Below are 27,654 nucleotides of genomic sequence, written 5' to 3' on the forward strand. Positions count from 1 at the left end.
GTTCTGGGCAGGCCAAGGCAAACCCACCTCTGCTCATGCTGCTATATTCTACACCAGTTGAAGCTGCTGAGAAGTCATCAAGGCATTGCCACGTAGAACACTACAATAGCTGAACCATGAGGTGACAAGAGTGTGGGTTAATGTTTAGAGGGCTGCCTGATCCACAAAGAAGTGCAACTAGTACATCAGATGGTACTGCACTAAGGCCCACTTGACCACAGCTGCCACCTGTTCTTTGAACAGGACCTATGAGTCTACAAGGACCCCTAGATTCCACATCACTCCTCAATGGGAAAGTGCAAACCTAGAATAAGGCCTGCAGGCCTGGGGTAAGAAAGGCCTGTCAGAAGAGTCATAGGCCACCAGCAAATTCTCTCCTTAATAAACTTGGGGATCTGATATCACTGTTATTACTTAGTTATAAAGGTTGCTGCCATCTCAAAGTAATGTTTGAGTAATTCAAAACAAGATATGAAGGTAATAACGGACATATTGTAGCATTACTGAGAACTATGGAATACTTTCTAGATGCAAATATCTTAAACATAAAATAATTCTAGCCATGTTAACCAACAAAACACAAAAAGTGTCACTTCCTTTTTTTCCTCAGGTTTAGAAGATTTATGAAATTTGTATATCTGAACTTGCTTTCTAGATTTCCTGGCAATGTACTTTTACAAATTAATTTCATTTCAAAAAAAAATTTTATCCCCAAAACTCTATGAAAGGATTGGAATCATTTTGAGTCCTCTTCTTCAAACACAAATCTCTAGTTGAAATTTTGCTCTTATTATGTTTTTAAAAGTATCATTTTTCGTAAATAAGTCAAAGCCAAATATTTGAAATTACAGCTTTCACAACTCAGCATGTTGAGTTTCTATTGTAAAAACTCCTTTTTCCCAGAATAATTTAAGCTATCTTGGGTAATTACTGCCTCCAGATCTTATCATTCCATTTTTTATACCTTTTTGGTCAGCTAGTTAGAAAGTGGTGATAGACATGCTTCACTGGAAGACAGCCTGCTTTATTATTACATATCCTCAATCTGAAATACACAGTCAAATGATGAAAGGAAACCACTGTAGACCCAAATAGTCTTATCTGGAAATCACATGACAGTTTATGAAACACTTTAAAACTATTCAATCAAAAGCGGAATCTAACAAACCAGATGAACATAAAGGAGCAGCACAATATAATTAAACCATCCACCTCAAGTAAATAAGAGAAGCTAAATGAAAACCAATACTATCAAAACCTAACTCAAAGAAAGCTGTGTTTCGTTTCGTTTTTTGAAGTTAAAATAATTCTGCTGTTTTATTTTGAGGAACAGGCTTGACATTTCAAGTGTTTAAAATGGGAAGGAGAACTCAATTCTACCACACCATAAATGCAATATAAATTTTCTGGTTCTTCTAACAATAAGGAATTTCTCAGGGCTATACTTTAAACCAACCCCCAGTCCATGGACTGGTACCAGGCTGTAGCATGTCAGAAAGCGGGCCGTGTTAAGAAGTGAAGCCGCATCTGCGGGATGCAGGCAGCATGTGAACCAGAGGTGGTATTCAGCAGGTTCTGACCAGTTCTGGAGAACAGGTAGCGGAAATTTTGAGTAGTTCAGAGAACCGGTAAATACCACCTCTGACTGGAGATTTTACAGTATCCTTCCCCTGCCACGCCCATCAAGCCACGCCCACAGAATCGGTAGTAAAAAAAATTGAATCCCACTGATGTGAACCACACCCCCTCCAGTCCACAGAAAAACCTCTCTCCATGGAACCAGTCCTTGATGACCAAAAGGTTGGGGGCTGATACTTTAAAGTATTTTTTAACTTAGGGAGGAGGATCCATATTATCTATTCTTATACTATTTTGCTTCTTCACAGGCCACTTCCAGGTACTATGATTTAGGATTGCTATTCTCTTGCAACACTAGTCACAGAGGGGGCTTGCTCATTGTTGTTTTCCCCCATTTCACTCTGCATCTTTTTTCTTCATAGGTGAACTCTCAGCTGAGCTTGTTTCAGACATGCGTTTCGCACTCCCTTTATTATTTTAGTTATTTATCAAATTTATATGCCACTCATCTTGTGATTCGAGGCGACATATTTTGAGCAGATCTCCATACCTGCAACCTGGCAACATAATCAGCAGCTAAAGCTGTTTTAAATATGTGCCTCCACTTGCTCACTCCTGCCTTCCAGGCTAAGAAGGGCAAACAGTGTTTATTTTTTCCCACTAGCAAAAGATGTTTGGTAGAAGGTGAATCAAAGTCAGAAAAATCCACCACTTCTTTCTTTAATTTGTCCTGCATTAAATCCATAAGGCACATCATGCCTGTGTCTTTAGAATGGAACTTCTGTATTGGATCCAAAGATCAACATTCAATCAGAAAGCAGCAAGAGATGTATTTCTCAGAAAGATGACTTAATTTTTAAGCCATCAAGCATGCTTGCTTTTATCAGCTCACCTGTCCACAAGGAGCATTTTGTAGAGTCACAGCAAATTTGTCAGAGACACGACTTTTTGCCAAGATATATTGGCAGGGTGCTTGAAAAGTAAACTTGCGCCCATCAAATGTCATGAAGTGAATATCTCCTGAAACCGAGCACTGAGCTGGCAACAAAGAATGAAGAAAAAAAAAGGATTTGTTTTCCCAATATGCTACAAGAATGCTTTCTGATGTTGTATTTGATATTAAATGCTGAATGATATTAAGACAACCATACAAGGATTACAAAGATGAATTTAAAAAAACCTGTCTTGCTTATTTTACAGCCGTTTCATCTTTTTAAATAATGATTATTTCCTTTAAAAACTTGCTTCAGGCTCATAGCACACATTTGAATAAATCTCGTCCTCCCTCACCTGGCCCAAGAAACAAACATGAAAAAAGGCAATTGTCTATCTCTATTTATTATATGAGTAAAATAAATGTTAAGGAACCAGTTTGGCGTAGTGATTAATGCACCAGGCTAGAAATGAGAAGGAGGCTATGGATTCTAGTTCCCCCCCAGACACAAAGGCTTTAAGGGTGGCTTTAAGCCAGTCACTCTCTCTCAGCTCTAGGAAGGATACAATGGCAAAAAGCATTTTTGAAAAATTTGCCTAGAAAACTGCAGGGGCTTATTCAAACAACCTGAGATGATCGAATGAAAGAATACATACATGTATACATATTGTTTTTGCGCTGAATTTTTGCATGGGAAATATTCACAGTTCATTATTTAGTCGGTGTGAAAGATATCTATGTCTAGATTTTTAATAGAGTGTTGGATCTTCTTTTAGGAGAATGATCTAAGCCAGTGATGGCTAACCTTTTCAGCTTGGTGTGTCAAAAATCGGGAAAAAGTGTAGCCTTCCTCAGGTCGCGTGTCACTTCAAGAAATATCAATAATTTGGTTTATGACGGACTGGGCTGGGGTGATCACACAGGGCTGTGAAACTCGTCTCCCTGGTCTCAGGGCTGCAGGTGCAGGATGTGGGGATCAGAAGGCCACCTTACAGGGCTGTGAACCTCATGGATCTCCTTTCCTCCTGTAGCGTTCCTGAGGTAATGAAACTGACAAACCTCAGTTTATGGCGGTTAAAACTGGTTCTCTGCTGCAAAGATCTTGCGGCAGCAGTGACACCACGCCTCCACGCAACAAGCAGGGAGCAGGGATTGGAGCAGAGCACAGGCAGCCTCTAAATGTGCAGGTTTTCCCCACACCAACAGGCATGTCAGTCAAAGTGCCTCGGCGTGTCACGAGTGACACGCGTGTCATAGGTTAGCCATCACTGATCTAAGCTCATTCCTTGGCAGTGTTCCAGAATTGAAGTAGTAAATTGAAGGGATTTTTTTAAAAAAATCCACAGCACAATTATGGCACCAAGTGAAAGCTCATAGAAGATGAGGGGACAGAATATGACTTATATTTGGAAAATGAGGCATTAAGAAATAATGCCCAAAGAAAAAGTTAAACAGATTTTAAAAGGCTTGATTGGTTGGTTTTTAAGTTGGAAGATCTGATCATGGGTATTCTATGTCATTGGGCTCTGCATATTCTTATTGAGCAATGAAATGAATGGTACATGGTACATGAAATGAATGGAAATTGAGTGGAGCTAAACTGCAAACTTAGACATGATGTTCATAAGTAGATAGCTACAGCTTATAAAAGATAGGCAGTACAAAACAAATAGTAATTTACAATAATAGGGTGACAGCTGAGAAAACCTGCAAAAATGTTGCCACTAAAGTTCCAGGCTAGAAAGTTTTTATGAATTATGTACCTGGACAGGTAAGATTAGTGCAAATCCATTTTCCTCCAGAACATGTACTGAAAGAGAAAAAGATTAGAGACTTGAGAAAGCAGCCATTGCATAATACTAAACTATATACTGAAAGCCTCATTTACTGAACTATATACTGAATTGAGCCATAAAAAGTCAGAAACCAAAGCTGAACCAAGATTTCTGGTTGCGTTTATGCTATAAATCCCAGAAAACAATTTACACTAGGGAAACACTAATGGAAATAAATAGATCTTTTCATATTCACCAAATATATTGTTGTATCTATGGGTTTCTTGTTTGCAATCCTATTAAAGGAGGAGGTTACACATGCTTGGGACAAGAACAAGAATGAATTTCTTTTGTCACAAGGTGTTCAAAATAAAGCATATTACAACATAGATATGTTAATATGTTTTTTTTAACGAGAGGTGAAGTTTCTTTCAAAAACTACTCTTCAAGTATGCAATCTAGGAATCAAACTCAATAAAATATAAATAACAAAACATGATACTTAGATAAATATATAGATATAAGAAAAATACAATTTTAAATTCATGCATATAGAATACAATTATTTATAATATAATCTGCCAAGCAATCTTGAACATTTCCACAACAGACCCTACAGTCTGTAAAAACTCACTTTGTATTTTGCAGCATAAAAATGCTCAGCACTGATTGTTTTGTCTAGTGTGTATTATTAAAAAATTTAAAAAACAATCCACAGAATTACCCAATTTTTAGCTGGGATTACCCATCTTGTTCCTGATTATGAAACACTTTTTTTCTATACTCAGAGACGTGGCTGCTTCTCTTCTGTTCATAATAATAAATTCAACAACTTTCTCTTGGATGAAAGAAAATATCCAAACAACCCTATGCTTCAAGATACATTCTTAGTATATATCTGTATAAACATACTAGGGATCTTGAATTCTATCAAATTCAAAAACTTTCTACATTCTTGAAAGGAGAATGTACCACTTAATGAACTTCATATGTTTCTATACAGAAGACTCAAAGTTCTATCATTGCAAAAGTAAAGGCATTCCATTTTGTCGTCTTTAAAATACTGTGGTTTTTTTGGGGTAGGGGGTTAGGTAAGGAAGACAGTTGAGGAAATGGAAGCACAAGTTACCCTAAGATGCTATAGTGAAAAACATCTTGGTTTTGTTATATAACATGTTATAAATGTTACTTTCAAGCTTTTCCCAAAGAAAATAATTTGTTGAGAGTCAGGGTAAGTTAAAATTTCCAATGCTCTGGAATTCTTCTAACTGTTTATGGGAAGAAACTCCCTTACCTTGGAAATGTAATTTACACACCCATATGCCTTTAACAACTATTTGTCTAATAGTAATATATTTTGTTGTATGAAGTTAGTAAAACTTGCTTAAAATTTTCAGGAAATTATTCACCAGTTATTGCATTCCTCTTGAATAACTGCACCAGTTCTGTGGATAGTTCCATGGTAATCACAAGGGCAGTCAATTGGCCTCACGCATAATCTGTCTTCATAAATAAGGCCTAGAATGTATATTCAATATTAGGCAGAAAATTATCAAGTCGTGTAATTGGTAACAACATATTTTTGACTGCGTAGTATTTAAAATAAATTCCTTCACAATGCACAATATTATTATTTAGAACTAAGGTTCTGCGAATGTTTTAAATATGAACCATTTCAAATTTGAAAGCCCTCATTTAAGTGTTAAATGTCCTGTTTGAAATGGAAAAAAAAGATTTTAGGCTGCAAAACTGTTTTGCTTGATGGAGAAGTTTTGAGATTTAAAAAGCCTTTTTTTTTTTTAAGCAAAACATTGGTTTTAAGTTTGAAATACTTTGAAAATGTTTATACTTCAGATCATATAAAATGATTAAAACAACCTGATTCATGCTTGGAAGAGGGCATTTCAGATTCAAAATAATTCAAATCTGAAATGTTTTATGCTGCAAGTTACTACTTATTTCCTATCATAAAGGACAAGTGTAAAAATATGTTACAAACAAATAGAACCATAACAATATTCAGATTCAGAGAGGAAAATGCATTTTGAAACACACAAGGGCATTAGATTATTCCCCTGGGTTGATTTTATCTATTCCCCTAAGGATTTACAATTTCACTAACAACATTAACTTGGGTGACAAACTCTTGAAATATAGCTTTTTAGCTATTCTGCTGCAGATTTGCAAGAATGCCACCCACGCAATAGCCATATTACCATCTGGGCAATAGCATCCATCAACACAGGGAAGTTCACTGTCAACACAGTGCGTTTTTTGGCGACAGGAAAATGGGCAACAGTCAATGCATTCATTGTAGACAAGATGCTCCTCGCATTTAACAACTGCAAAACAGAAGACATAGGGAATGTTACCTGATTTATGTCATTGTTTCAGTTTCATTTAAGAAAAGAGTTCTGTTCAAAGATTTATGCCTCTATAAATCCATTAAGGCTTTAATGTCTCTTGAGATTTTTTTTTTAATATTGGATGCATTTTTGATTTTAAAAATGATATGTCATTTCCCTTCCCTGCAACCAATCATAGATGTAGATTTTACTTCGTATCTAAAATGCTTTCCAAAACTACGGCTGAACCAAATATAAAATCATTTGCCTAACATTTGAAACAATGCCTGCAAGATGCTACAGGCTTGTGCAAAAATAAGCCCATAAGACTTTTCTTTTCTCACTGTCCTCATTTTGGTGCACAACACACAGTAGTTGTATCTTCCTTCTATATGCCCCCTATAATCCCATAATTACTTGTAATCTTAAAGTCTGGATGTGCAAGAAGGATTGTTGAATGGAGATAAGGATAATAGATACAAGATGTTCACTTCCCCAGATGTCCTTGTGCACTGCTTCTGGGCAGCTAAGACAATGGGAGGGAATAGATAGCAATAGCAATAGCACTTAGACTTATATGCCCCTTTACAGTGCTTTACAGCCTCTAAGCGGTTTACAGAGTCAGCATATTTATACCCTCAAAGTGGTTTACAGAGTCAGCATATTGCCCCCAACAATTTTGGTCCTCATTTTACCCATCTCAGAAGGATGGAAGGCTGAGTCAACCTTGAACCAGTGAGACACAAAATGCTAAACTGCTAGCTGTCAACCGTCAGCAGAAGTAGCCTGCAGTACTGCAATCTAACCACTGCACCACCATGGCTCATAAGATATATATGACATATAAGTACTGAACACTTCAACAGAACATTGGTTTTCTACTTTTGGGGGGAATGAAATTCATTCAATTCTGAGTGGCTCAAGGTGGACTCGGTCTTCCATCCTTCCAGGGTCAGTAAAATGAGGACCCAGATTGTTGGGGGCAATAGGCTGACTCTGTAAACCACTTAGAGAGGGTTGTAAAGCACTGTGAAGAGTTACATAAGTCTAAGTGCTATTGCTATTATCAGTCAGGATCAATGTTAAATGTTCTTATTCCTAACTTGATATTATATTATGAACTACTGTATTAAGTTTCTGATCTGATATACAAATTTTATTTATTTATCTATTATAACAATACATGCAGAAATATGGTTCTCGCTGGTTTTGTATGCTACTAATTTATCTAATCATTACCATTCTCTGTTAGTAAATATAGCAATTTACATTGGGGGGGGGACATAGGAAACTACAGAGACTGGGAAATATTCTGAAACCTTCAATGCCTACCACATTGCTCAAAATGAGCCCGCCATTCGTGAAGTGGTTTTCCTGCTTGAGCACAAGTCCTTGCATATTCGGTTAATGCACGACACCAAGTGGTATTATCAATGCCTGACCTTTAAAAAATTAAAGTTAACATAACATCTCTGGCTCTATTTTTATAAAAGAGCAACATGATAAGATTAATAATATTGTTATCAACAATCCAGAGATATTGTTGAATAGAATAGAATAGAATTCTTTATTGACTCAGTGTGATTAGACCCACCAAGTATGATTATACCAACTGTATGCATTATTTTATTATTATTTTGAGCAATGCACAAAATGAAAACAATATTGTAGTGTTTTAGGAAAGATATTCAGAATAATTCATAACATCTAAATTCAGACAAAGTGGCTTTAAAAGTAAAGGTTTTCAATCATATCCAACTCTAGGGGCAGTGCTCATCTCCATTTCTTAGCCAAGGGAGCCAGCATTCTTCAAAGACCCTTCCCATGGTCATGTGGCCTGCCTGACTATATGCCAAGGCTCATGGAACACTGTTATCTTCCCACCAAAGTGGGAAGTATTTATCTACTTGCATTTGCATGCTTTTGAACTGCAAAGTGTGCAGGAGCTGAAGCTCACCCCATCACATGGCGCTTGCGTCTCAAACACAAGCTGACAAGCTCAGCAACTTTAACCACTGAGCCACTGCTCCCGTCATGTGGCTTTAAAAAAATAATATTAAAATAGATTAATAGAATTCTTTATTAGCCAAGTGTGATTGGACACACAAGGAATTTGTCTTGATGCAAATACTCTCAGTATACATAAAAGAAAAGATACATTCGTCAAGAATCATAAGGTATAATCTAAATTCACAGTTCAAAATGGCACACTAAACTGCAGATCTGTTCTGAAGAAAAACTCAGAGACAAAGGTATAAGTAACAACTACTTCTGGAATAACAAGCTTAAGCTTGTTATTATAGAACTAAACCATGATTTAATTTTAAATCCGAATGTAATCAGATAATGAGAATTCAAAATACATAAATTTAGATCAACAATTATATCAGTTTGTTCCATTTTCACTCAAAACAAATGAATACCACTCTACAACAATTGAAAAAGAACCAGGTGAGAATTAAATACTTAGCCAAGATGAATTCTGTTATATACATATACTATGTCATCTTGAACATGTTGAGAACTTGCTCCTAGAGATCATGATGCTGTCTGGGATATGAATAGTGTAAGAACTGGAGATAATGATATAACAAATAGACCCATGTGCATTCATGAGCTTTTTTGGATCTTAGCTACCCACTTCTAACTCTGGACTTCAAAAAATGGATACTTACATACATAAATCATTTGTGCAACTGGCCATGAAAGGAAATGGGCTCACAAATTCATGACATTCTTTAAAGGGGAACCAGAGCAATACACTGCATAATATGTATGTCCTCTGAAAAGAGAGAAAAAAAGTAGAGAAATGTTGTTTTAAACAGTATCAAAATAAAAAACAGGAAGTTCAGACTGCCCCAGGAGTTGTTGATACAGTTTTAAGGAGGAATTACTAAGTCTGTCATTTGTACTGTCTAGTTTGGTACAGCAACCAAACAGGACAGATACAGACTCCAACAGACAGTTAAGACTGCAGAACAAACAATTGCAACAGCCTGCCTTCTATAGAACACCTGTATATTGTATGAGCCAGGAAGAGGGCTGAGAAAATATCTATAGACCCCTCACATCCTGGACATAAACTCCTTCCCTCAAGACAGCACCACAGGGCACTGCATGCCAAAACTAATAGATATTTTTTTCCCTCGTGCCATCAATCTGTTGAACATATCTAAAACCTGGGTCTTCTTTGTCACAATCCAATAATCACTTCACCATACTTCACTGATTGCTCCTATGACACTTTCAGCATTTATAAAGTCTTCTAGGCCACAGAGTTTCTCAACACTAAGTCAGTTATGATACATACATACACACACACACACACACACACACACACACGTGTGTGTGTGTGTGTGTGTCAGTATGGCAGGGATAAAAGGCAATGATTATGACTTCAGAGACCCAAAAGCTTCACATTTAGAATTAAATCTTAATTTGTGTGGTGTGTTGAATACCTACCTGCAAAAATGCATCAGTTTGAGTCAAACAGGGTGGTTCATAGCTAAATGATGTTCCCCAGGAACGGATGTTCTCCTGGGGAGGATTTTCTCTCCAGCTTTCCACAAATTCTTCAATGTCTTCCGTAATTTTTCCTAGGGAGCGGAAATACACGAATGCATTGTGTAAAGGCGGGAAGTTCGCTTTTATCATCATTGTTTTCTTTCACAATTTCCATCTAACTTCTCAAGTGTTGTGAATCAATAAAAGTGAATAACCTAAATGCAAATTAGGGGTTGAAAACCTGCACACTAGATTGGTCCTTATACAACAACTTGGGATTGGGCCAGAACTAGTCCCTGATTGGCCACTTTTGGGACTTTTCTTATTGGTTAGTAGTTTGAACTTGTTGCACATTTTCATTGGTTGATAAGGCAGCAGCTAATCCTATAAAAGGGTTACTGCTGCCCATAGCGTTGCTCTGTTATGTTCTATTACTTATTAAAGAGTTGAAGTCATTGGTCAGATGTCTGGTCTCCGTTATTCTCCATACTTAACACTGGCGACGAAGGTGGGATCCGGAGACCGAAGAGCTGACTAACCTACAGAGCAACTAACAGAGCACGTGGTCGAACACGCACCATCAACGGCAACATGGCCAGCAGTGCCGTACCACCCGCTCCATTCAACCCAGAAACCGAAGACTGGGAGGCCTACATGGATCGGTTCCAGATGTTTCTGGAGACCAACAATTTGAAAGATGCGACAACCGGCAAAAAAGAGCTATCTTTCTAACTCATTGTGGGCCAACCGTGTTTAAAATGGCAAAGTCGCTTGCCAAGCCAGCAGAGGTAAAAGAAATGGACTGGGACGTCCTCGAGTTACTACGGGCTCACTACGTGCCCACCGTGCCAACCTTAATAAGAAGACATGAATATTACCAGAGGGACCAACGGAAGGGCGAAAGCCTTGCCAATTACATCACGGACCTCCGGAACCTAGGAGGCCTCTGCGGGTTCGCAGACTTAGAAGAAGCCCTCCGGGACCGCCTGGTTCTGGGCCTGGTTCTGGGCCTTATCCAGTACCGGTAGCGCGATCCAGAGCAAAATATGGCTAAGGCGGACATCAGCCTCACCGATGCCCTTAAAGAAGCCTCGGCAGCGGAGGCGACCAAGAAGTCGGCAGCCCAAATGCGCCGCACCAACGCACCGCCCGTAAACTCGCCACTGATACCTCGCCGCTCAGAGAGACACCTGGTATCAACTCACCACGAAGACCTAGAGTCCCCGTCCGACAGCGATGAGGAAGAGGTCAACCGACTTCGAACGGAGAGAGACCAGTCCACACAACACTCATTGCGACCGTGTGCTGGCTGTGGAGCCAATCACCCACGATCCGGCTGCAAATTCTCGACGCACTCTGCCGCCATTGCGGGAGACGAGGTCACATCGCAAAGGTTTGCAGAAGCAAACAGAACTCCAAACCCGACAGGCCGAATGCCAGTCTTCCGGATTCTTCGGCACACACCGAGAAAAATTGAACCACTCCTACAGAAACAAACCGCCCACCACTTCCACCAGGCGTGAAGAAACCTGGCGGGAAGAGACCCACCAAACAATCACCATAGGCCACGCCACATCCCTTGATGCCGGAAAATCCGAGTAAAGGTCACCATCGAAAACAAACCTTGCGTGATGGAGGTAGACTCGGGATCTTCCTCTCGATGGTATCGTGGAAACGCTCCAACAGCTCATTCCCACGATCCACCGCCAAGATCTTAACCTCAAAGGGTTATACTCAAAGACTATCAGGGTAACAGAATTCCCGTTGTCGGGTCCCGCAAATTCCAGGTCTCATTCAAAGACCGCACCGTCGCACTACCACTAACGATCGTGGATCGAGACAGGCCTAGTCTTCTAGGCCTTCAATGGTTCAGGCCGCTCGGGATCACCGTAGCGGAGTCCACAAGGCCGAGAGCGTCGATTGGGAGGAAGCACTCGTGCAAGAATTCCAAGGACGTTTTTTGCGAACGGACTAGGCAAGTATAAGGGGACCCCAATCTCGTTTAACTTGAACCCTGAGATAGCACCCATCCGCCTTAAGCGCGTCGGGTGCCGTCGCCTTGAAGCCTAAAATCGACGAACAACTCGATAAACTAATAGCGCAGGGCGTACTGGAACCCACCGACCACGCCCGTTGGGAAACCCCGATAGTGACGCCTATCAAGCCTGATGGGTCCCTAAGAATTTGCGGAGACTACCGGGCCACATTAAACCACGCACTGCAGCAAAGTACTTATCCAGTACCGGTAGTGCAACATTTACTCCATTCCCTGGGCGGCGGGAAAGTTTTCGCCAAACTAGATCTAGCCCAGGCGTATCAACAATTGCCTGTAGACCCAACCACAGCCGAGGCGCAAACGATCGTAACACATGGGGCGCATTTAAATGCAACCGGCCCATCTGGGTAAGCGTCGCCCTGGAATCTTCCAGAGTTTAATGGAAAGGTTGTTACAAGGGATAAAAGGCGTTGTCCCATATTTCGACGATGTACTCATCGCCGCACCTAACAAAGACATCCTAGAAAAACGACTCAGAGAGGTTTTACGAAGATTCCAAAATGCAGGCCTCAGAGTAAAAAAAGATAAATGCCACTTATGTACCGGAAAAGTAGAATTTTTGGGATATCTCCTGACAGCCAAGGAATTCATCCCACCCAAGACAAATTACGAGCAATTAAAAGGCACCCACTCCAAGGAACAAGGCAGACCTACAGGCGTTCCTTGGACTTATCAATTTCTATAATGTGTTTTTACTCCACAAAGCAACAGTAGCTGAACCATTGCATAGACTATTAGACAAAAAGCAACGTGGGTTTGGGGGCAACGGGAACAACATGCTTTCCAACAAGTAAAGAAATTGCTAACTTCTGATTCAGTACTTATGCAGTACAACGAGACTCTGCCGCCACTATCACGTGTGATGCATCACCTTTGGGGTTGGGGCAATTCTGGCCCACCTGTTACCAAACGGAGCGGAGGCCCCCATCGCGTTTTTTCGCGAACCTTAGCTAAAGCTGAACGAAATTATAGTCAGCTGGACAAAGAAGCTTTAGCTATTGTTGCTGCAGTTAAAAGATTTCATGAATATGTTTATGGCCGTGCGTTTACAATAATCACTGATCATAAACCGCTACTGGGGATCATTGCGGGTAATAAACCAACCCGTATATATTGTCCCCCAGAATGACCCATTGGTCTGAATTCCTGGTGGCCTACACCTACACCTTGCAACACCGCCCGGGAAATCGATTCTCCACGCCAATGCATTGAGCAGAACACCGCTCCCAGACACTGTTGTGGATCCAGCCCCAACCCTCTCAACACTACAGATCGAAGCTCTACATGCACCACCCTTGACGGCTAGAGACATTGCTTTTGAAACGAAACGTGACCCAGTTCTGCAACACATACTACGCTGGGTTGAACGGGGTGGCCGACGGACCAAATAGCACTGGAATGGGCGCTTTTCAAAGCCCGCCAAACCGAGCTGTTTTCCCAAAAGGCTGTATCTTGTGGGGCGATCGAGTCGTAATCCCTGGCAAATTGCAACAGACTGTTTTGGCGGTATTGCATGAGGGACATCCGGTATTGTGCGGATGAAATCACTCGCACGCAGTTATGCTTAGTGGCCGGGAATCGACAAAAGAATCGAGGCCTGGGTCGCACGTGCCAACGCGTTGCCAGGACGTCAGCAATGCCCCACCTAAAGCAAGCCCAACCGAATGGGAAACGCCGAGGGGACCGTGGTCCCGTATTCATATTGACTTTGCGGGGCCTACCAAAGGTCACACTTTCCTGATTACTGTTGACGCCTATTCTAACTGGCTCGAGATTCATCGAATGCACACAACTACAACAGACTCAGTTATTAATAAATTAAACAGACTATTTGCCACACACGGGTTTCCGGACGTGTTGGTCTCGGACAACGGCCCACAGTTCACTGCATTGCCCTTTGAACAATATCTTGCTGATCGGGGCATCCGCCATGCGCTAACCTCGCCCGCGCACCCTGCGGCGAATGGACGTGCAGAACGCATGGTACAATTTGTAAAAAGACCCTTCACAAAATGGAATTTGGCAACATCGACGAGAAAATCAATCGGATTCTCTTGTTGCAGCACATCACGCCCACAGCGTGACCAACAAAACACCCGCTGAACTTCTTATGGGGCGGAAAATACGATCGCACCTTGACCGGCTCCACCCTGCTTTCGCACCGGAAAAACCTTTCGGCTCCAGCAGCAAATGCCGGGAATTTAAGGTAGGCGATTTAATCTTTGCCAAAAACTTTTCCGCGACCCGTTATGGATACCGCAACCATTACCCACCTCACGGGCCTAGATCTTACCGCCTGCTAACAGATGATGGGAGGGTGTGGAAACGCCACATAGACCAGCTCCGATCGAGATTACCACCCAGCGGCCATGACTCCCCGGGTTCACCAACTCAAGGGGAGGAAGTATCGAGGGAATTGACTTTGATACAACTAATAGCAGGTCAACGGGAACTCTACAGCCCAGCGAAGCACCGGAACGTGAAGCGGGAGGGAGTTGACGTTTTCAGGAACTTTAATACGGGGGAAAACGAACTGCAAAACCCGAAGAAACACGGAGTAGCAGAGACAACCACAGTGAATGCAGCACGGAATTGCCGTGCAGCGAAATAGAATTTAACAAAGGTCATCCAAGCGCTCCACCGAACCGGACATTAGACAAAACCCGTGGAGCCTCGGAATCATCCAGGCAGACCAAACGGCCTGCCTATCTTGAGGATTTTATTACAGCTCCCCTCAAACGGAACCCAAGGGGAGGGGTGTTGTGAATCAATAAAAGTGAATAACCTAAATGCAAATTAGGGGTTGAAAACCTGCACACTAGATTGGTCCTTATACAACAACTTGGGATTGGGCCAGAACTAGTCCCTGATTGGCCACTTTTGGGACTTTTCTTATTGGTTAGTAGTTTGAACTTGTTGCACATTTTCATTGGTTGATAAGGCAGCAGCTAACCCTATAAAAGGGTTACTGCTGCCCATAGCGTTGCTCTGTTATGTTCTATTACTTATTAAAGAGTTGAAGTCACTGGTCAGATGTCTGGTCTCCGTTATTCTCCATACTTAACATCAAGTAATGTTAAATTAGTTCTAATTAGTTCTGAAACCAAGTCAATCTTCAGCCATCTAGCCATTAACACCCTGCTTTCTTATGGAGTCATAGTACATATACTAATCAGGTGCAGTGAAGCCAGTTCAAATGCTTTCACTGCTATTGATAGAACAGTATTGTAACATACACTGGAAATCTTCACTGAGAAAAATGTTGGCATTTATGATGGTTTTTATACAGATTTTCAAATTTCTTTTTGCATTAGTCCACTCTAGAGATTTTCTGCCATACTGTATGGGATCTAACAATCATGGGATGAGTCTCTAATCAACAAAACATATATAACATACATGCAAATATGTAGAAAATACATTATATAGGACACAAAGTACTAATTATGATCCCACAACTTAAGTAATCTGCCTGTTCAGGCTGCAGAGAAGGGTGGCATGAGAAGTTTTCTGCATATACTGTGGAAGGAAAAAATTTTGAGTATAATAAAGGGCATTGTGATTTTTCTCTCTTATTTGACTGATTACAAGAGTCCTGACCTTCCAGCTCCCATCCATTCTTCCATATAATGAAATATGTATTTATGACCCAAAATAGGAAATCAGGCTATTCAATTCAAAAATATCTTGCTGTTGCAATATTGCCTTTGCTTAACTCCTAAACTACATTAAAAATACTGATAGTTTAGTTCTAACGTTCCTGTGTCTTAAATATTCCATACACATAAAACTAGAACAATCTGATAGCTATATCTTTTTCTCTATGTTCAGTTTCATATTAGAATATCTCACACTAAGCTGCCCAAAATAAAATTATTCTTAAATTTTTGGATTTCCCTTAAACCACTCATTAATTCTAATCCGTATTTTATTTACATTTCATTTCCCTGCACATATTTATAAAGGACTGCACATAACATAAATATATACTGAGAGCAAACATTAGACTTCAAGTAAATACTCACCATAACTTGTGGAAAGCTCATCTTGTAGAATGGCATTGTTATTACCACATAGTCCATGAGTTTTGCCCAAGTAATCAGGAGCCATCTTAATATAAACAGCAGATACTCCATCCCAAGCTAAAGAGAATGCATACTGATGTCTAACAATGACATATCCAGCTATTTTTTGGATGTGTAATTTCCCTATGGTATATGGTAATTGTATTCTAGGAAACAAAACAAACATCACCATAAAGAAAGGAACATAGCTTTCTTTTCAAATGTTACTAAAGTAAGTCCCATTTTCAGCTTTATAATTTTATAACTGCCAATGAAAATCAAACAAAATTACTACCTTCAACTGCACAGATCTTATTATTGGGTTATGTTCCTATTCATGGAGAATAAGGACACCATTTTGTGTTGAATTTGTTAGTAATAATATTCACAACTTGGCTTGGAGAACAATCTTAACTCCCTGGTTTTGAATAGCTATGTTTCTTGTGAGAAGTAGAGCTTTGTGAAAAAGTGTGGAAAGCAAGTAGAAGAGTTTAGCTGCTGTGAAAAAGGGCAGTATGACCCAGAGATATGCCTGGGGCCCATGGAATGGAAATATTTCAAAGAGACTGCACAGCAATTCCTACAGTCTGCTTGGAAATGTAAGTTTGCACTTTTCTAGATTGCTTTTATCCCCCATTGGCATTGAAGGTGTCTTTCTGAAACCCTGCTTCTTATCTTAGTCAGCTATGTAGCTTTTAACAGATCAGGCGAAAATATCCCTGTGATTCCAGAAACATCTGATAGTTAGCAGAAAGTTATAGGAAGTTTTTATTTTAAAAAAATAAACATTGATCTCAATTCCATAATGAATTATATTCACTATATATTGTCCACAAGAATGAAACTAGTCTGTATTTAGAGATTGCAAAGAATACTTACATCTGCAATGTTAAAATAATAGTGTAGGTAAAAATACAAAGGAACATGAGAACATACAGGTACATTTGTTTAACTTACCCAATTCCTTTGTAGGTAACCTCACTACTTAATCTGATTTCTTCTTCTCCAGAAAAATATAAGCTAATGGATCGTTTACAGGAATAAGGAAAAGAACTGCATTCTGGATCATTGTGGATCTGCAAAAAACAACAAGTGAGAGAATAATTTTAAGAAAAATTAGATTACAGTTTACATACAACTTCAGATACAGGATCCTAAATATAATTGAAATTATAAACATTAGCTCGATACCTGTATCTTAATTATTGCTGAATTGATTATTAACTTGATACCACATTTGGTAATAACTCTATTCCCCCAAATACAAAACAGTATATAAAAGTGAAGCTTAGAACATTTAGGTTCAGTCAAGATCCACATTCTTTGGAACTTTATTAAGCTGGGATCTCCGCAGCCTTCAATATTTGCATGAAACATGTTTAATTAATCTCCAATTGCACCTGCTCCTGAATCTCTGCCAAATTTAGAAAGGTTTTCAGGACCACAAATCATGAAGCATAAGGAGTTATAAGAGTAAGATGTATCGACTTTTTTCACCCTCATGCACAGAAAAGCACTTCATACGGGTTCATGAAATCTCAATCAAGCAGCAATAGAAAAAAAAACCAGAATCATCCATCATACACCCCTATTCTGGACTACTGGACTAACTACAGTAGTTAACTGATGACACCCAGAGTCAAGGAAAACAACTTTACTACACAACATCCCTTCAATCTTATTTTCACTTACTTGTATGGAAAAACTCTGCTCATCTAATTCACTCTGCCTGACAAGAACATATGTAGATTTCCCAGAGAAAAAATAGTAAAGTCCATCAAAGGTTTCATAATGATATTGTCCCCATGTTCGGCAAATGTTGTCTCGTTCTGTTCCCATGTTATGTACTACAGCAAAAGAGGGAAAGAATCATTCAGAAGCAATACTACTCTTGGCTTAACTTGGATCCAAGAAGGGGATGACTGCAAACATATAGCCAGAAATGGGGGGAGGTAATATGTATTTTCACAATATGCATGGCGATACATAGCACTTATGGTTGTTGAGATTCCATTTCTTCTTCAAAATATGACCTGAAAGCTCCAAACTGCAGATTTGTGTCTTTGGGGGAATTGTGTTGATTCTGTGAATAAGTTTTATCAATCATGTTAAAGGATATTTTTGTATCTTAGACCATTCTAGGTAAAACAGATAACATAAAATGATATAGTCTCCTTACCTATCTGACATCTTGATCCAGTTGCGTTATATCGACTACAGTTGCACATTTTCCAGTGTATACATTCACCTCCATTGAAGCATGCAAATAAACCTAAATCTGTTTTTAAAAAAATAACATGCAATAATTTTGTTACAAATCACATACATTCTAACTAGGTAATAACATGAAAAGAGATCATTAGAATGTACCATACCTTTTCGACTAATGTCACAAATCTTCTCAGCTAATAATTATACTTTATGGTATTCTATTCTATATGACAGTGATTTCTGAATATACATTAAGAGGGCGTGTCCCAAAGGTGTTTTTTCAAGAGGCAATTGGACTTTCTGTTTTTTCTTTGAAGACATTTCACTTCTCATCCAAGAGCTGAAGAAGCTTCTTTGATGAGAAGCAAAACATCTTCAAAGAAAAACCTGGATGATTGAGAATCTCCATAGACATTAACAAGGCTTAATGACTTTAAATCAATGCACTTTGGATAAATGTTAGACATTGCAGTAATATTCCATCAAAGTAGAAGCTATCTTGGATCAAATTATATTGAAGGCATCCCCAGAATTCTTTTAAGTGACCTCCATTTATTGACCTACTATTAATTTACATGTTTTTTTGAACACTTGATGTAACCAAGTTAAACTTAATAAAAGTGAGATGCCTATTCTGTTAGGAATATTCCTATTCCTATTCTTGGGAAGGGTCAGCTCCCATTAATTAAACACCTGCTAAATTACATAACCAAATAAAAATAGCATATGGCAATTGTCAAAGCCATTTACTATACTTTGAAGACAGCAGTTCAATAGCCAATTACAGGCTATTTTCCATACAGTTTTTTTCCTTGTAATGCTTTATTAATGTTTTTGTTCCCTGTTTTGACTCAACATTTGTTTCTACAAGAGTCCAGCTTATGATGTCAGCTCTGCAGAATTTTAATAGAAATAGTATTCTTGATTAAATAATTCCACCACTAGAAGTCTCCAAGTACAGTAGAATGAATGTCAGTCAATCCAGGTCAAGACTGGAAACATGACTAGATGAGCTAAATCTACTTCAATGTAATGCTACATTAACAGAACCCTTCAAATCTGAAAGTACAAAGTTCCCAACACCACTTTTAACAGCTAGACCCATTAGATCCTTCCTAAGTTTCTTTCTTTGACTATTAAACAATTACAGGCTCCTGCCTCTTTTGTCAGATGGTTTCCTAGGCAGCATCCAGGTGATCCATGCATTCCATTACCTTGAAGGTCTTTATATACCTCTCTCCCACTTTTCTCCATTTCCTTTCATCTTTGGGCTTTTATAAGAAATTTCCTTCCCTTCTCCTTTACCTACCTCTGGTATACAATTATTATTTTTATAAAGCAACAAGAGCAAAATCTCCTGTTCTGCTATTGGTTTTTTGTAATTCTGAACAAAATTAAAATAGATAGGCTTCTTCAGGAAATAAAACAGCTCTTTTTTTCACCCTTTTTCTATTTGAGGTAGCTTCATTTAACTTCATACAAGCCATTTATATACATTCTTAGTGCTTGAGATCCTGCACTTCCCAAATTTGACAGGGAAAATTGTTTTAACTAAGAAATATGACAGGACTCAGATTACAGGGTATTATTCCTTGCAAGCTGAGAACTTCCATTTTTGTAAAGAAACAAACAGCATTTGCAAAAAAAAAAAGTACTATATCCCCATGGTCAAAGACTAATACATAAATTAAAATATACCATTACTAATTTCATCTTTGGAAATGAAACAGTACATAGCCAATTAAATAACTTGATCGAATATTCTATTTAAAATCCAGGATACTTATAATTAAGGTAAACTGGCACTCTATCACAATAATCATTTGGAAACATTACACTAATTCTGCAATTATTTATTTATATTCCTTTTTAACAATATTTATAAACCTCCTCAAACCCTATAGACTCAGGACAATAAACAATGTTTTTAAAAATCTAAATACAGTCAAAATAATGAACTGAGTATCTAAAACAGTTGCCAGACCTTGCTCTAATAGTATCAATTTATCTTGTTTCTAAAGTGCATAGTGCATTTATAATTCTGTTTCATAAGTTGGGAGCCACCACTGAAAAGGTCCGTCACTTGGTACATTCTTCATAAACCTCAGGAAGAGCTGGGGACTCTCAACAGGCCATGCACAAATTCCCCTCAAAAGCTGGGAGCCACCACTGAAAAAATGTGTTACCTGGTATACATTCTATAAACCTCAGAAAGCTCTGGACAACCTCAACAGGCCATAGACACACCAATTGATGAAATGTTTTATACTGTAGGTAATAATCAACACTTCAAATTAAGTCAGGAAGCCTACCGATAACTAATAAGGCTTCAAAATTTGTGTTATTCTACAAGGATGGCATAGCCCCATCAGCCCTTTCGCTGCTGAATGTTGCGCCTTGCAAGTTCAACTTTGAAAAATGTTCAATTATTTTTTGGGAAATTATATTTAATTTACTGCAGTAAAGTTCATCATACTGATTTTAAAATTCTTCAAACAGTTTGGGAAGCTTACTTGATGAATCACAGAATATGTTACGGAATCTTCTTTCCCTGTATGAAGATACTGTGGTAGTGGAAGAACTATAAGATGAAAATCCAGATACCTGTAATTTTAAAAAAAATTAATTTGAAATAACATATAATTGTCCATTATTCATATGTGTATATGGATTAGAAAAATGTACAGTGATTAAGAAAGCTGTGGTACAATATTATTTTGTTGCAAATTAAAATGTTACAGTATAGTATAGTGCAGAATCTTAAGTCCTCAAAAGTATGCTTTATTGAACATTTACAGAACATATTTACTGTAGTTTCACAATCATGGTGCTATCTATATCACTGGAGTTATTTCTTCACTCTTGTCCCCTTCTAATTGTATTTATCTGCATTAGAATCTGTTTGGAACCACTCACTTAATTTCCTTTTTTAAAAAGAAATTTCAAAAATTGGGGGGGGTTGTGGGTTTATTTTTTGTTTAGTAATAGGAATCCTTCTTGCATCCCTTAGTCTAAAATATATATCTATATATATACACATAAAGATAAAAGACCAATACAAATATTCCTTAACTTATAGCCATTTATTTAATGACTATTCACAGTTGGATAGCACTGAAAGAGTACTGATGGCTGATACTTGCACTTACACCTGTTGTAGTATTCCTAGGGACTTGTGATCAAACTTCAGGAACTGGGCAACCAGAATGTATTTATGATGGTGACAGCATTCTGGGGTCACCTAATTTCCATTTAGGACCTTCCCAGAGGACTTCAACAAACAAAGTCATTGGATTTGCTTAGTGACTGTGTGATTCACTTAACAATCATGGTGATTTGTTTAAGGACTGTGATAAAAATTGTCATAAAATTGCACAACCCATTTAATGGTCACAGTGGTTAGCAACAGAAGTTCTGGTCTGATGATTATGGTTTCTCATATCTTATCTATAAACAAATTCTTAATGTCTTATGTTCTGCCCTAGTCAACAAAAGTCTATGAAGAGTTATCAGAAAACAAGATAGATAGATAGATAGATAGATAGATAGATAGATAGATAGATAGATAGATAGATAGATAGATAGATAGATAGATAGATAGATAGATAGATAGATAGATACACATACATACATACAATCAAATAAACCAACTTTATATTCCTTTCCTTTCCTTCAATATAGTAATAATTTTCTCTAAAAAATACAACAAAATCTCTTTTTTCCAAATCTTTGGTCCTGATCAGGAAACTCCATTACTCCATGATGTATTTTATCCTTGATCAAAAAACAAGTCATTCCTTTCCCTTGGATTTTAACACTCTTGATCTTTAATTCCTTTAAATGACATCCCAGAATTTATTTTCATTTTTTCTTTGTCTCTTCTCAGAAATCCTTCAAACTTTAACAAGTCTCTTTTGTAAATCCAAAGTCAGAAAATTATCCAAATCACTCTACTTGTTTGTTCTTTGTACATTCCTTTTAATTATTAAGACATGAGTGAATTTCATTTGTATTTCCAGTGTAACATCTTTTTCCATATCATTCTTACAAGCTGTCATTTTTAAACCCACATTCAAATCAGCCTCAGTCTGCCTTGTCCTGTAAAACTTGTTTGTCTTCTATAACATCTTTTAACCTTTAAACCTTTGGTTTATCTACAATGGCAGACAATCTCAAGATTAACTTCTTAGACCAATGCTTCCAAATATCCTTGAATTCATCCAAAGTTAAAGTATTTTGCTTCATTTTATATTCAGAAGTCAAATTTAAGTTTTCTTCTCTTTAATTAATTGATCTTTAGCTCTTTCTGGTTCCCTCTAATGTCCACCCGTAGGAATCTCATCTGATCATGTTTATCCCCAAGCAATATTTTCACATAGAAATATTTCTTATAATTAATGTCAAAATTATTTCAAATCCCTCTAGATTTTTAATCCATTTATAGCTTTCTGAAATAAAAATTCTAAGCACCCTGTTGCTATTTATTCCAATCCCATTTCTCCAATGATAGAAAGAAGCTCACCTAGTGAATGTTACAAAACTTGCCAAACTGAAGGTTCATAATAGTTAAAAAAGTAATTGAAGTGCAGTTCCAAAAACGATTAAGAAATAAGGCTTTGCTTTATGTCCATATGTTAATGACTATAAGCTTGATGGTACTTTCAGCCATGAGTTGACTGTACAAGCCTTGATTCCTGAGGAGCAACTGTCTGCAGCTGTCATGACTTATTTTTTTTCTAGAGAGATTGAAAGTGGACAGAATTTAACTTCTGGTTACCAATCTCTGCTGCAACATTGTCCATATCCTCACATGAAGGTGCGTAGAAGAAAGAGGAACTTTTTCTAAGCCTCAGGTCCAGAAGATACTGGCTATGAGAGTACAGGTCCTTACCCACATGGAATGGCTACTGCTGCCAGGATGTAACTAAGCTATGCAATGAGAGTGAAAGAATCACAAGAAGACCAACTAAAATGGAATATGTGGATGACTTTGGGGAATGAGGCAGTGGTGGGATTAAAAAATTTTTTACTATCGATTCTGTGGGCATGGCTTGGTGGACGTGGCAAGGGAAGGTAAAATCTCCAGTCAGAAGTGGTATTTGCCGGTTCTTCAGACTACTCAAAATTTACGCGACAGGTTCTCCAGAACTGGTCAGAACCTGCTGAATACCACCTCTGGAATGAGGGGAAGAGAAGCTGCCTCATAAATCATCAGACAAGAGAAGTCAACTCCCAGTAGTTTAAGGATGAGAGAAAGATATTTTGAAGGGTCTGCCCTAATGGATCAAGCAGTTAAAAGTGGCAGCAGGAAGTTCGTAGTTTCAGACTTGCAAGATGATGTTAATGTAGCCTTACAATATGGATGACTTTGGGGAATGAGGCAGTGGTGGGATTAAAAAAAAAATACTATTGATTCTGTGGGCGTGGCTTGGTGGACGTGGCAAGGGAAGGTAAAATATCCAGTCAGAAGTGGTATTTGCCGGTTCTTCAGACTACTCAAAATGTACGCGACTGGTTCTCCAGAACTGGTCAGAACCTGCTGAATACCACCTCTGGAATGAGGGGAAGAGAAGCTGCCTCATAAATCATCAGACAAGAGAAGTCAACTCCCAGTAGTTTAAGGATGAGAGAAAGATATTTTGAAGGGTCTGCCCTAATGGATCAAGCAGTTAAAAGTGGCAGCAGGAAGTTCGTAGTTTCAGACTTGCAAGATGATGTTAATGTAGCCTTACAATAAAGTAAAATTAGTTTATCTAGTCCTGTTTCCTGTCTGGTTTACCTGGGTTGACATCAACACAGAGATGCGAAATGGTGAAGCTGCTGACATGCTCCCTAATAGATCTGGCCTATCAATACAGGAGAAAGTGGATCAGTCATATCACTGCCAAAGAAAGAATGGACAGAAAGGATGGATACGTCCATTTTAGAACCATGATGTTTGCAACACTCTTCTGACTTATTCAGGATGAATGAGAAACTGCTCTATAGTCCGACAGTATCAATCTGAATCCAAGGAAGTGTCTTTTATCTGGCTTTGCCATGACTAACTTTAGGCAGGTATACAAATATAGGTGCAGTGCAGTAACTCAAACATGAATGTGTTACATTCCACTATGATTTCTGCAGTGTCCTTTGGATGCTTTCCTAATGTGGTTCCTCTCAATTGTGAAGAATTTCCACTGATCCAGCCAGGAAATGTTCTCCTAAGAGAAGTCTATATATGTCCCTGCAAGATTCTCACTGAGCAAGTTATGTTTGAATATTCTTGCATTGTTTTATTCATGATGTTCTACAAAACAGTAGCTGTGAGTACCATGAAAAAAATTCGCAATAACGGGAATAATGGAGTGGGAAGGTTGTGATATTGAATTACTGACTCCAACCCTATGGTCAATTCAGCCCTTTTTGATTGCACATTTGTCTTAGATTTCCTACCTTTCTGAAATATTCAAAGGATTATTCATTACTATTAATGTTCATAGACATTTAATCTCAGTAACATGGTTTTAACGTTTCTTTTATACTTATCAAATATTTTACATGTATTCTGAACAACAATTAAAATGAACAGCCTGAAGATAAGGCAACAAAAGAGGCTGTTTCCAGTTCTTGGACTCTTTTTAAAAAACACAGATTTACTGCCAGTTGATTTAATTTCCTGTGTGTATTTTGTATAATATTTTTTCTGTCTACTAAACTTTTCAGTAACAAAAAATTGGAGAGAAACAAAAGACAGAATCTGAATATAGAGGAGTTAAATAGGCTGTATAAAATAAAAAGCAGAATAGACTGCATTTTGTGCAAATGTTATGGATGAATAGTTTTATTTTCTTATTTTCTTCTCACTTTCAATGAATATAAACTGATAAACTGATAAAGTACAATAAATTAAAACAATGTATTTTAATTGTTTTTATTCTTATTGTAAACAGCTACAAGATTCAACAGCAGGGGAAGCAATGTAAGAAATACTGTATGTTAAATAATAAATGCACTTTTATTAAATGTAGCCAAACTATTAAGAATGTGGTTTAATAAGTATTCACTAACTGGGAATTAATGGAAAGAAAGCAATATACATATTGACTGCTGTCAAATACTACTCCTAGACTTCTGATCGAGGCCTAAATATTAAATAAGCTTTCCCTCAATTAAAAACAGATAATATATTTTAGTGATTATTTTTAGACACACCATTAAACAATAATACTGATTACTGAATCATTTCCAATAACTCATCCTGATGTTTATTTTCTTATTCTTGCTTACTTGTAATAAAACTGATGATATTTTATTCCATTTTCAAATGTAATAATCAGAGTCTGGCGCAGCAAGAAAAGCACCTAGGGCCATATGCTTTGAATTATTGGGAATATGATTGAAAGAATGATTACTATGTGATTAACATTATACATTTTGTTATAAATGTTATAAAATGAAGTTTAAAGAATCTAATTCATTGTTATAACTGTAAATTTATAAAATGAACCAAAAATTCAAACCTATCCTTTGTAATTTTTTATTGATTTCAGAACAGCTGGACTTTTGAAGAAAAATACATTTTAAATATGATGTACTATTAAATATATGTGGTAATAATTGCTTCTAAAGTGACATAGTCATTTTTTTCTTAAATATGTTAAATCAGTTGTATGACACATTCATACATTTTAATACATTCCTTCCATTCAAAATATACAAAGAGAAAGCATTTTGCCTAATGCTGAGTACATAAATGATCCGATCATACCATTCCAATAAAAGAACAGAGGAAAAGAACAGCTTTCCTTGCAAATAAGTCTATTGATGAAAGTAAACCCTTTTTTAATTGCAAAGCTATCTATAACTCAAGGTTTTTTTTTTCCCTCAATCCTGCCAAAAGTGCAAATAGTAAAAATATTCAGATCAGGAGTTCAAAAACTCAGTGTCGAAAGATTGAAGGGAAATAATCATAGGACCGTAAAGTTACCTACAGGATAAGCTAGTCTGGGAATTGTTCAGTCTATCACACCAACTTTTAAAATTCTAAAAACAGCTGCAGAGTTGGTGCCTTACCTGATCGCTGAGGACACCAGGATCTCGTTTCTGAGGAACCGCACTGCTGTCATTCCTAAGGAAGAAAAGAACAAGGCTGGATTTGTTGAGCAGAGGTAATCTGCACCTTTCTTACTCATGCAGAACTTAGGAAAGCTGCACTTCCACTCAATTTGAGGCCTCCTGACTGAATCAGCAGACAAAAAAAATGGAATTTAAGGGGTGCCCCTTAATTCTTGATGCTGCAGGAAATAAAGCCCTGCCTTTGAGAGCTTTGATTGCTACTGTACAGTCAGCAATAACGAATTCCTTTATTTTTTGTGTCTTTTTAGTAATTATGTTTTTTTTCTTTATATTACCTAAGAAACTTTAACTTACCGTACTTTTAAAGGAAGTAACAGTATTCTTCTCTTCTGAAGGTGGGAGGCATTAACTGATGTTGAACATTTTAATACACTTTAAATTTTATTGGTAGAAATGCTGTGTTTATACCTTTGTGAAAACTTTCCTGGCAGATTTGAGTACTCCATATTCCAACTACTAAATCATTTCTTGGGAATTTTAAAAAAATCCTTCTACTCAAATTACTTCTGCAGAAAAATGCTTTTATTTAATTAAATTTATATTCATTTTCTTACATTTTCTAAAGCATTCCATATTTTTCAATATTTAGCACACCCCAAAAAATTCAATTTTTTCAATGGTTCATCCAATAAATTCTACAGGATGCTAAAATGTTATGAAATAATTATTTTAAATTCCCTTTCTTAGCCTGCAAACTATATATACATATAATTATCATATATTATTAGCCTATGATTATTGGATATCTAAAACCTTGTGACTGTTAAGACTATTTTTTATTTCATAGATCAGAACACATTTCTTTAGAAACATTCAATCTGTGACTAGTTTATGTGATTTTAAGGCACTATTTATGTAAATATCATTTTCAACAGTATATAAGCCTCCTCGATTGATTCACCCAACATGAACCAGATGAACCAGGCTACATCATTGCTTAGACATGAAGAATTCAATGGGACTTTTCCCCCAAACATTGCAGGAAAAGTGTATTGTGACCCGTATTAAATCATATTCACCGTTGAACTTCTAAACTTTGCAGAAAATGCTTTATGGATTTTCTGCAATG

At 37.7% G+C, this 27,654-nt stretch overlaps 1 protein-coding gene across 1 annotated transcript in view; it reads right to left on the minus strand.

The window, feature by feature from the left end:
* OTOG (otogelin) overlaps window positions 1–27,031 on the minus strand; it is a 115,967-nt gene extending 88,936 nt beyond the window's left edge. The window contains exons 1-14 of the mRNA XM_026668384.2: window positions 26,994–27,031; window positions 26,523–26,577; window positions 20,981–21,071; window positions 18,436–18,534; window positions 17,949–18,103; window positions 17,214–17,332; window positions 16,218–16,423; window positions 10,095–10,228; window positions 9,308–9,414; window positions 7,965–8,074; window positions 6,504–6,629; window positions 5,697–5,805; window positions 4,276–4,322; window positions 2,471–2,616 (exon numbers count right to left, since the gene is read on the minus strand). Coding sequence (XP_026524169.2) covers window positions 2,471–2,616; window positions 4,276–4,322; window positions 5,697–5,805; window positions 6,504–6,629; window positions 7,965–8,074; window positions 9,308–9,414; window positions 10,095–10,228; window positions 16,218–16,423; window positions 17,214–17,332; window positions 17,949–18,103; window positions 18,436–18,534; window positions 20,981–21,071; window positions 26,523–26,577; window positions 26,994–27,031 — 1,542 coding nt within the window. The remainder of the gene's footprint in view (window positions 1–2,470; window positions 2,617–4,275; window positions 4,323–5,696; window positions 5,806–6,503; window positions 6,630–7,964; window positions 8,075–9,307; window positions 9,415–10,094; window positions 10,229–16,217; window positions 16,424–17,213; window positions 17,333–17,948; window positions 18,104–18,435; window positions 18,535–20,980; window positions 21,072–26,522; window positions 26,578–26,993) is intronic.
* Window positions 27,032–27,654: the final 623 nt, after the last annotated feature.

Source organism: Notechis scutatus, chromosome 1 (genome assembly GCF_049901735.1).
Source record: "Notechis scutatus isolate UNSWTSFEM ecotype Mainland chromosome 1, rNotScu1.2, whole genome shotgun sequence".
Lineage (NCBI taxonomy): Eukaryota > Metazoa > Chordata > Lepidosauria > Squamata > Elapidae > Notechis > Notechis scutatus.